Source organism: Eulemur rufifrons, chromosome 6, assembly GCF_041146395.1.
Source record: "Eulemur rufifrons isolate Redbay chromosome 6, OSU_ERuf_1, whole genome shotgun sequence".
NCBI lineage: Eukaryota > Metazoa > Chordata > Mammalia > Primates > Lemuridae > Eulemur > Eulemur rufifrons.
Window position 1 is genome coordinate 77,794,135 of NC_090988.1, and position 11,012 is coordinate 77,805,146.

The 11,012-nt window shown below is 58.3% G+C and overlaps 1 protein-coding gene across 30 annotated transcripts in view; it reads right to left on the reverse strand.

Annotated features, from left to right (window-relative positions):
* Nucleotides 1-8,979, reverse strand: part of PAX6 (paired box 6) — a 28,554-nt gene extending 19,575 nt beyond the window's left edge. For 10 of the 30 annotated variants that reach the window (XM_069471243.1, XM_069471225.1, XM_069471239.1 and 7 more), the window contains exon 1: nucleotides 1,983-2,277. Coding sequence is in view for 1 of the 30 variants with exons in the window: in XM_069471225.1 (XP_069327326.1) it covers nucleotides 1,983-1,995 (13 nt within the window). In the remaining 29 variants the exon portion in view is untranslated. Of the gene's footprint in view, nucleotides 1-1,092; nucleotides 1,147-1,982; nucleotides 2,479-2,974; nucleotides 3,206-3,259; nucleotides 3,369-3,696; nucleotides 3,842-8,826 lie in introns of those variants that run through there. The other 20 variants (XM_069471223.1, XM_069471238.1, XM_069471215.1 and 17 more) reach the window with 9 other exon arrangements.
* Nucleotides 8,980-11,012: the final 2,033 nt, after the last annotated feature.

Here is an 11,012-nt window from a genome sequence, read left to right on the forward strand (position 1 = left end):
TAGGAAGTGAGTCGTAGGGACACACAGAAGCAGTCCTGTGGACGCAGAGAGGCCAGATCCCTGAGCCGAAGCCTGAGCCCCGCAGCCCAGCCCGAGGCTTTGTATGGCCTTGCCAGGGCCATAGACCCACATCCAGAACAGTCTCCAGACACTATGGAGTCACCCCGGCCTTGGTCCACTAGATCACAGGGCCACTGCCTCTTCCCTGTCCCCAACCCAAGCCTCAGTTTCAAATGCTGTTGTTATTTTAATTACTTAATTCTCAAAATCCATCCCAAAACTTCTTAGCTGGGGTAAAGGGGAGAATTCACTTTCGGTCCTCCCAGTCCCCAGCCAAAGAGTAATTAGCAATTAAAATGACAAAGTTTTACTCTCTAGGGCCAAATAAGATAACAACTAATCAAATTGCCTTCAGACGTTTGCAAAGGTCACCAGCCATAAAAAATGTAATGTCAACTGCAACAACTATTATTTCTCCTCAGTAAATTCACCAGGCTATCAAGCTCTTTGCTTTTCATTTCATTTTCTGCTCCCACCCCCTTCTCAAACCTTCCCAAGTTCGAGTTAAACGTCCAAAATGGCTTAGGAAGCTTGGGAGAGTGAGGGGAAAATAAAAAGAAAGAAAGAAAGAAACCACGTTCACTTTGTTTTTAAACTTTCTAGAAATCACCCATGAATGAAGGGCTGGGTTTTAGCACTCGAAAAAGAAAGCATTTCCACTTGAAATTCAACTCCATTTCCCCCAATTACACTTGCTAAAATTCAGGGCTATTATGGTGCAGGGAGACTGAGAAAATCTGCACAAGGAAAGAGGCAACAACTTTATGAACTTTGAAAAGACACTTTTCCTCCGTGGGTCTTAGAACCGAAAGCTCTCAAATTACTCAGACTAATTAGCTGGGAGAGGATGTGATCAGACGAGGAGGAAAGCCAATGCTTTCATATCGATTTATTTTTAAGACCTCACAAAGAGAAAAATCAGAGGACAGGGAGAAAAAAAAAAAAAAAAGCAACCACCTTTCCACCCAGAAACTTGTTGAAATGGCAACACCTGGTGCGACTTGGTCAGAGAAGACAAGGAAAGATACCCACCGAGTGCTGGGGGCCGGAGGACCGGGAAGACCCCCAGCCTTCGCAGGGCAAGGGAGAGGAGGGTTTGGGGAAGTCTGGAGAGCGAAGAGTTTTCAAGTTCCGAGCTCTGCGCTCAAGTTAAGTTGGGGGCAAGAGCCTGGGGCTTGATGGAAGCTGACAGTCCTCCAGTCCTGCTCTGAGTTCCCTCGGAGCGCGCGTCCGACCGCCTTGGCCTGGTGGCTTCCTTCTCGGCTCGCGCTCCCTCGCTCGCTCTTTCTCTCTGCCTCCAGCTTGTGGCTGCCTTGCCGACTGACTCTGCTCGCGCTGGTGGCGGCCGTGGTGTCCCCTTGGCGTTCGAGTGCCAGCGGGCTCTTCTGCGCCGGAGCCCAGCGCGGCACAAAGCCCGAGGGCCGGCGGCGGGCGGCGGCGCGGCGAGCCGGCTCCCTCGGCGCTCCCTCGGCGCGCCCGCTCTCTGGGCCCCGGGCTGGACAAAGCAGCTGGCAGCAGCTGGTCTCTGAGGCCGTTCCGGGGCCTTGGGCACCACAGAGCCTCCTCGTCCTCTCCCGCCGGTCGGGAGCATTTGGCAATGATGGGCCCGGGAGCCGCGGCTGCAGCCGCGCCTGGAGCCTCGATTCTTGCTGCGAGCTCAGCCCGCGCTGGCGCTGGGGCTGAGCCGGCCGCCCGCCCCAGCACCGCGCCGCTCCCGCTCGTCGGCCGTCGCCCTCCGAAGCGGGCTTTCGCTGGAAGTAGAAAGTTTGGGCTCCTGCGTGGAAACTTCTCCGGCCCAACACTCCCGGCGTAGCAGTGGGGGAGGGGACCGGCGAGAGGGAAGGAAGGAAGGGGGGAGGAAGGGGGAGACCTGCCTGAACATTGCAATAAAAATAAAGCGAGATGGAAAGAAGCGGACTCACCTTTATGAGGCATCCTCGTTGTCAAAGCTTCTGTCAAGAGTTTTGTTTGGTTGGGGTTTTTTTTTTAATGCTGCTGTTGTTGCTTAAAGACCACAACGGTTTGAAATGACGGTGTTTTAAAGGAGTTGGTGGTGAGAGTTTTCTCCACGGACGTCGCTGGGTTGGTGTGTGAGAGCAATTCTCAGATCCCTGGGAAGGAGACAGAGATTGACAATAAAATGGGCTGTCAGCGGCTGGAGAGTGAGAGATAAAGAGTGTGGGTGAGGGAAGTGGCTGCAGCCAGCACACCTATGCTGATTGGTGATGGCTCAAGTGTGTTAATGTGTGTGTGCCGGCGCCCGGCCTCGCCTCCACCGCTCCTCACTGGCCCATTAGCGAAGCCTGACCTCTGTCATCATCCTCCAGCAAAACACTTCCTCCTGCGCCTGAACCAGAGCGGGAAATGAGGCCGAGCCACTGTTCGCTTTTCAAACCCACTAATCACTCCGCAACATGCAAATGCACCGCTCGCTCTCACACAAAATATTGCTTTATGCAAAGCAGCGCCGGGGCCTCGCGCCAGCCGATTGGATGCTCCCTCTCCCCGCCTGGTGCAATTGGTCCGTTTGTTTGAATATGAATACACTTGTTTTCGGCTCCGCTGGTGGGTCCCGGCTTCTCTCCCCAGCGCTGGGCCCCCGCGCCCGGGCTCTGGCGCTAGCCGACATCTCCCGTCTCCGCGCGCTCCGGGAGTCAGCGCGGCCCGCACTGCGGCCGCGAACTTGAGCGGTCGAATGAAGGTTTCTGGGCTGGGGATGTTGCCCTCACCCCGCCCCCCCCCCCAAGCTGGGTGCAGGACTCCCAGCCCATGGAGGGAACAAGTTTCTGCGCTGTCCTTTCTTGCCAACTCGAGTGCAGCGTGGCTTGCCGCCCCGCCCCCCTCGCCCGCCCCTGCCCCACCTCGGCCTGGGCCCCAGGACTCGGAGCACAACGGTGGCTGCACTCTAGGCCACCTGGCCTTTGGGAAGAAGAGAAAAGGGGCAGGAGCGTCACTGGGTCCCGGCAGCTCCACTCCGGCGTCGGAGGCCTCAGCGAAGCCTAGGCCGAGAGGAGGTCGCCTGGCCAGAACCCAACGAGGCCAGCGGCCTTCCCAGGCCAGGCCTCTGGGGGCCTGTCCAGTCCCCCACCGCGCTCCCCTTGGCCCTTTCTTCTTTCCTTTCTCCTTTCGGAAGCCGCGGTGCGCAGCGGAGCGGAGGCAATGACCGAGCTGGAGAGGCCCGAGTAAACACGCCACTTACTTTGTGTACAGAGGGTTCTTGTGAAAAGCCCTGAAGAGTCCTCACCAAACACTCACCAACTTCTCCCACGTGCCATTTGTTGACTAAGTGCGGCTGCTTTTCCAGGCGCTCCAGAGGAGGGGAATCGAGGGGGAGATAAGCGGGGAGGAGGAGTGATGGAAGCCTGGAGGGGGGTGACCAATGCTGCGAGAGCTTCTGTGGGGTGTGTGTGTGTCCGTGTGTGTGTCCCTGCGGCCATGTCGGTGTGTGCCACCGGTTATCTGTGTGGTGCGTGTGCCTCCGCACCACAACTCCCTCTCCCGGGTCTGCTCAGTCCACGGAGGCTGCCCCCCTTCAGCTGTTGCCAGAAAACCGGGGAGGAAAGTAAGTAAATGGCTTTTCTCTTCTGACCACACACCAGAAGTCCATTTGTTGAATGCCGGACGATTAAGACACACCTCAGTACACTCCAAAGGCGCCCCTCAGAGCCCGCAGTTAAGGTGACAGGGGAGGAGCAGTTGCCTCGTCCTGCGCTGTCCGGAGCTCTCTCGGAGGCTGCGGGGCCGTGGGGCCGGGAATGGGAAGGCCTGGGATGCGGGACACACCCCAGGACCCGGCAAGGGGGGCATGGTGTTGGCAAAGCTGAGGCAAAGAGGCTGAGATGAAGCCGCCGCCGGGCACACTTGACTCTTCTTAACTTATGAAAAGTGCTGAAAGTCAGAACTCATCAATAAAGGCTGCGCAGCCTGAACTCGCTGCTGACAGGCCGCGACGCCGCAGCCCCTGGGCGCCTGGACCGTGAGGACTCTACTCTGCAGGCTGCCTTGGGTCATCTGGCCTAGTGTGGGCCTCACGCTTCGTCCCTACCGGGGACCCAGCAACCCCGCGACCAAGGAGCCAGAGCAGAGCTCGTGGGGGAGCGGAGGCCTCTCCGGCCCGAGCCAGAGTTTGGGGCGCACAACCCGCTCACCTCTCGTGCCTGGGGAGGGCTGCTGCTCTGCCTCTTCCCGCGGCCCAGGAGCACTCAGCGCCAGGAGGAAACCCAAACGGGAGGCAAAGGAGGTGGTATCGGGTGCCCAGGTCCACGGCCTCCTGTGCGACATTTCATTTCGTAGGACCGAGACTTTCGGAGGATCCCAGGAAGTGGGGCAGCGGGTCTGGGTCCCAGACCAGCCAGAGTCTGAGTTCTCTTTTTCTTCCTTTTTATTTCTCAAGCAAGCATTAAAGAAGCTTGAACTCAAGTCCACTGGGCTTGAAGGGGGTGGGGTGGGGAAGGCCCAGTGACTCTGTCCGAACTGGAGGCGAATATCATTTTTACAACCTCTCAATTAGCGACCGAGTGGATTAGCACCTTCTTAAGCTTTGCCTCGGAAAGAAGCAGCCGTAATCTTGTTGCTATTTCCCCCCAGGGCACTGGCTCTTTGAATCAGCTACTTCTCCCGCCACCACTCCCCAACCCCCACCTCACCTCGGAGAAAAGTTTTAACAAAAAATCAGAAAAGGCAAGGAGCGAGGAGTGAATGCCACTGACGTCATTGGGTGGGGATGGGGGCTCCGGGAAGGACTCTTGGAAACTCCTCTGCACAAACAAGAAACAAAAAGGACTTGGCTGATTCCCATGTGTAAATATTTAGGGAGGGGCGCTCAGCCCCCGAGTGAGACAGAGTTTTCAAAGTTTAAGGAAAGAGGGGTAAGAGTGAGATTTCCCCGATTTCTCTGGGCGAGTCTCAAGGAGGGTAGGGGTGCTTTTCTGCCCGGTGGGGCGCTTCACTCCCTCTGCCAAGTAGCTGCTCTGGGGGCGACGCGGCCTGGGGGTGGGGGCAACGTCGGAGACGGAGGTGCGGGGCGCCATTGCCAGAGGTGTGCGCCAAACTGAGACTACTCGCAGGTCGCCATTTTAATTGCGGCTTCCAACGCGCCTGAGGTCCACTTCCAGCCCTCCATGGAGCGGGGGTGAGGGGGACTGCACCTTAGGTTACTGTCTTGCCTTTCCCCGCCTCTGCCCATGCCCCCCTTACCCTCTCCGCCCCCTGGCGCCAGAGCACGACCTCTCAAGGGCTGGCCGGTGAGTTCCTGTAGGGGCTGCCTGGGTCGTCCCGCCCCACCCGGTAACGGGAGGCTGTCTGTACCCAGGGAGTCACGCTAGGAATCGCGGCTCTCGGGAGAGTGCCCAGAGCCTCTACCCAGTACTGACGTGTAAGTGTGAGATTAGGCAGCATCTCACCCCCACCGGTCCCTGGCATTCTCTTGTGCCCACCCCATTGGGTCTCCGGTCTGGGGGCGGCCTCTGGGGAGGCAAAGAAGTGCCCAGTTCTCGGGGAACGTGCTTTCAGCTCCCATCTTCGGAACCAAGAGTCTCCTACCCGGTGTTCTGACACCTCCGAACTCCCTCTTTCCACCGCCAGGCAGAGGCATAGTACTGGCGGGCCGGGCCGGGAAGGGTGAAGACTGGCATTTCTTTGGAGAAGGAGTCTCTGCAAGACACCTGCGTCACTTTACAGAGCCCCAAACGTCTCTCTCTTTGCAGACCCTGGGAAGGTGGGTTCCCTGGCTTGCGGAGCTGGCAGACGGGTCAAAGGAGTACTAAAGGCGAAGGCGCCCACCCCAGCCGCCCAGTCCGGGGTGCCTCCCTCTCTCGGGCCTTTGTCCTTCTTTCTCCAGCAACCTGCTGGTTCCCGCTCACGCAGCAGATTCCCCGAGACAGAGCGTAGGGAAAGAGAGAAGAGCCCGGAGCCGGCCCCGCGGCGCCTCCAGGCTGTGTCCTCACTCGGCTGGGGGAAAGGCGCGCTGCCCTCACCCTTCCTCGTCTCCTGCCAAGTGGCTAGTGCATCAGGGCACTCTCTGGGTTTAGTCTTCTTCCATTCATATTGGGCGGCAAGTCTCTCTCTTCTCTCCCTTCTCTCTCTCTCTCCTCTCTCCCCTCGAAAAATGCTTTAAAAAAATGTTCAGCGGGATCTCCCAGCGAAGAGATTTCTAGCAGCCCAGCACATGCTGCTGTCTAGATAGGAACAGAGTTTAAAACTCCTGATTTGTAGGGCACTTGAAATCAGTGCAATTTCCGATTTTTGCAAATAGGATTCCTAGGAAAGTTTGCTTTCCATTTCGTCACCCCAGGATGATCCCCCATCACCCCTTCCCTGTAACCTCCGCCACCAATAGACAAGAGTTCAGCTTCAAACGAAAAGAGAGCAAGCCAAGGCCACCCCCGTCCCTTCTCCCTGGAGACCCCCTCTCTAAACAGCTGCCTGTTCTAAAGGCCAGGGACCCAGTCCTGCGATTTGTCCTGTCGTATAGCTTGGAACACGCGGGTGGGAACTGGAGGCTTTGCTGGGGTATTTGAGGCTGGAGTGGGGGAGGGAGCAAATGTCATGGCTGGCTCGCTGGAGCAGCCAGGGAACCGGAGCTAAGCGCATCCTGACGGGCTTTTAAAATGACATTGATTAGGACAAGCTGTTCCCAACCCCAGTAAGAGTTAATCTGCCTGTTAATCAAGGCACTAAGGGGCTCAATGCGAGTTTTATTAGCGACTGGAGAACAGAGGCGGCAGCGAAGGATCAAAAGCTGAGATCCTAGATATTTGTCAGCGCACTCTCAAAAAAAAAATGTATTTTCAATTAAAGAACAATTCGGCGCTTTTCATCACACACGGTGACTTACAAACCTGGCTAGTGGGGAAAACCGCAGCCCGGGGGGCAGCCGGGGAACAGAGGGGCGGGGAAGGAGTTGCGGTTGGCTCCGCCGTGCTCGGGAGAATTTAAGAATCCTCAGCCTCGGGCCGTGAAGCCTCTGATTCCTCCCGAGAGGGAAAGAATGAAAAATGAAGCAACAAATAACACCACCAATATTGGCAGCCATCCTTCGCGGTCAGCGCGTACTGCTCAGGCCCGGCTCTGGCGCAGAGTGGCGTCCAGCCCCTGAGCGCCACTGCCCGGCCCGTGGAAAGTTTGTGCAGCGAGAGGGAATCTCTTTCCGTCTCTTCCGCGCTGCCCCCTTCTGCCCCAGAGGGCCGTTGGGTTCCCTTCGGTTTTCCTTTCAAATTCTAAAATAATTAAATAAACTTCCGTGCCCTGGGGAAATTTGAATAGTAATTCCTCCAATAATCCAAATTACGTGAGAGGGTGTGAGGAAAAAAAAGACAAGGCACTCATTCGCCCTCGGATCTAGGAGGGCACGGGAGTGAGAAGGCGACAGAGGAGGTCCTCGGCTCGCCCTGGGCGCGGGGCGATGACTCTGGTCAGAGGTAATTATGTCACCGCGTTTTCTCGCCGTGACAGCCGAATAAACACAATCTCCAATAAACATCTCTAATGAGGGAGGAGGCCTGAGGATGGCTGGGTTTGATTTATGACTGGAGGAGAAGGTCCACTTCCCACTGCGAAGCGGGCAACCTGCTCGCCGCCCAGCTCTGGGGAGAGGGACCCGCAGAGGAGAAGACCCTGGCCCAGGTAAGGCGCGCGGCCGCACGGCCGCTTCGGTAGTTCCCCGTTTCCAGGTGGGGTGGGTAGGGGGAGGCCACCGCTCGCAATTGGGTGGCGGTCCCGAGCACCTGTCACAGGTGCCTGAGATCCAAACGTCCTCCGAAGGTCTAGAGAGGGAGCGCCAGGAGCGCTAGTGGGGAGGGATGGGGGTGCACCCGGGCCTGGCCTAAAAGCCGCCCCAACCTCCCGAGCGGGGTGCTCCCAGTGCCCCGCCTAAGCCGGCCTGGGCGTCTCCAGCCGCTTAAGGCTGACCTCCCAGGACTTTCAGCCCGCAGAAGCACAAGTTAGTTTAAGTTTGGGTCGCCCCTTTCCTGATTCACTTCGGAGGAAACTTCCGGCACCCGGCTCTGGCCCTCCAGCGGCGGGAGGGTGGCGCGGCGCTGCTCTTTCCAGCACTCAGCGGCCGGGCTCCCCTCGCGCTCTGGCGCTTCCCGCCAAGGCAGCTAGCGCAGCGCCTGCGGTAACCTGAGCCTGTGTTCTAGCTCAGTGAGAATCGCTAATTATTAGGTCTTCCGAAGTGAAGCTCAAATCACACGCTGGGGGCTTTACGCGCTGTCCAGCTCTGCGGGCCGCATTCTTTCGTCCTCCTCTCCTTTCGGAGAAACGAACCACATCTCTAAGACTTTGTTGCGGTCCAACTATCTACACTTTGCAACCGCGGGAAACTTGATGCACCTCGCGCGACCCGCAGCGGGGCGTCTCTACGCGCTCCAAGCGTGGGTAGGGACTTCTCCACGCGTGAATGTGGTGAATTGCAAACTGCATCCCCACCTCCTGCATTTTTCACGGTCGCCAGCGGCTTTAGCAGATAGCAGCAGCAGACCCCCCCCCCCATACCCACCCTCAGCTCAGGGCCCAACTGGAAGTCCACTCTTGGGACTGGAACATTTCGCTACTTTTGCAGAAAAGCACAATCGGCAAAAACAAGTCCCTCCCCGCCCCCCATCCCGCCCTCAGTAACTCCCTTCCATCTTTGTATGCGTCCTTTTAAAAGCAAAAATCAAGCCCTGGGGCCACTTGGGGCGGGCTTTGATTTGGGGGCACCCATCGCGGGCAGCTGAGAGGAGCCGCGGCCCCGAGCCGGGCCAGGGCCGGAACCTGGGCGGTTACCTGGGAGCGGAGGGCGGGGAGGCAGGTGAGCCTGGCGGCGCCGGTTCCCACACTTCTCACCGCCGCTCGGCAGGGGAAGTGGCAGATCTGACAGCCGCGTTCTACGCGAGGACCTGCCCCAGAGTTTAAATGTCAATGATAAGAAAAGAGGGTGCTCAGGCAGGCGCTAACTTTCCTTAATATCCACGCCAGCGCCGTCCTTATTGGCTGCCCTGCCCGCGTGACGTCATGGCGGCCAGAGTTGGGCTCAGCTCCGCACAGACTAGCTTTCCCGCCGGGCGGAGGCCTCCTCCTCCCCACCCAGGGTCCGGTCGGCTCCATCCCCTGCTCTGGCCTTCCTCTGCCAGGCCTGTGGCTGCCCAAGCCCAGCCCGGTCCCAACCCAAGCCCTCATTTAAAGGGTAGAGTCAAACCCCAGGAAACTAGTCCTCCTCCCCATCGGGCACGCGGGCCCCACTGTCTCTACCCATAGGCTGGCCAGCTACCTCTCTGGGGGACCATCCTGCTCCCTCCTCTGATCTCCGAGGGAGTAACTTCAGAGAAACCCGAAGGCCGCTCTGAGGTTGAGAGGGGCTTCTGGCAGGAAGAGTTTTCCGGAGGAGCTTGAGGCGGGATGGGTACTCCAACCTGGCTCTGGAGCCCACAAGTCACTAGCTGGGCACAGGTGGGGGTTCCGGGAAGAGGATAAGCGATTCTTCCCCCGGTGTTAGGCCAAAGACCTCGCCCAGCCCGCTAAGTTCTCATGAGGAAAACCCCAAACGGTGCCCTTCGGGGCTTCCCTCCTCCCCTGGGTTGAAAGTCTCCAGCCACTTAGAAAATATAGGTAAATGATTGTAGGCAAATACTAGGATGTATTTATCCTTGACTTGAGGTTAACTGTTGACTTTGTGGCCTAGAGGAGGAAAATAGGAAATTCTCAGATTCTGAAGTCAAGATGCCACTTCCCAGCCCTGAGGAAACAACAGAAATTGGGGCGGGGTCGGCAAGATACTGACCTGCCGGTCAGTGCCTGCTTTTCCCTCACACCCCCTGTGGACTGGGAGACGGCTTAGCTGGGCATGGTTATTTTGGGATAGAGACATAGACCCGCGTTGTCATTGCCTCCTCGCACCCCACAAGACAGGGGGCTTCTCAACTTCTAATCTCCTTGTCATGTGTTTCCCTCTGCTTCTCGAATTTAGAAGTGACAGAGGTCGGGCGCGGGGGAGGAGAGAAGAAGGCGCTGGAGGAGTTGGTGGGAGGGGAAGAGGCGTGGAATTACCTCTAAGGCCGCTGGTGGGAGACTCAGCCCAGGTGGACCCGGGCATGTTTGTCCAAGCGGGGAGGGGAAAAGCTTGGGCCGGAGGAGGGCCCCAGGACCAGTTCCTGCACACCTTGATTGGGTGGCAGCGGCAAAGGGAGAGTGGAGCACAGATGGCGCAGAGGCGCGTGGTCGAGCGGTTCCAGTTCCCGCCCCTGGCACACCTGGACAGGTGCGGGACTTCGCAACCGCCCAGGAAGCAACTCCAGGCAGCCCGCCTGCCGGCTTCTCTGGGCCTGGCCAGCTCCCAGCCCGACTTGGTTTTTTTGTCTTGTTTAGCCGGTCAAGGCCTGGAAGGCAGGGTTGGGGTCAGGGTGGGGATGAGGGTGGGGGTGAGGGTGGGAAGGAGAATGGCAACTTTGGCCAAGAGATCTTGGCGGGATGTTCTGACGTTTACAAACGTTCTTCACATTTCCTCTCTCCATCCCAACTCCCTGGTCGTCCCACGTCAGTGCCAAGGAGCGTCCCACCCGCCATTGCCCACTCTAGTCAGGGCCTAGACCCTACCGTAGTCCTGTCGACAGGCTCAGCTGGGAAGTGGCGCTCAGGGAGGCATTTGCTCTGGTTTTCCTGCCGCCGTCGGCCATCTCCAGTGACCTAGTTTTCTCGGCAAGCCCCTAGCTCCCTTCCAGAACCTGGTCCAGCTCCGGGCCCCAAATATCCTGGGGTCTTCCCCACCCCACCATCCGCCTTGTAGTGTGGGTTGAGGCTAGGCGCGGGCCCTGGTAGGCCTCCCCAGATCCCCAGTTTCTGTCGGAGGCTTTCTCCCCACCCGCCCCCTGTTGCAACCGGAGGTCGCCAGGAGGACTGCTCTGGGCTTGTTTGGAGTCCAGGCCATTAAGTGTGTGCGGATCCCTGCAACCCAGCAGGGTGCTCGAGAGCGACGC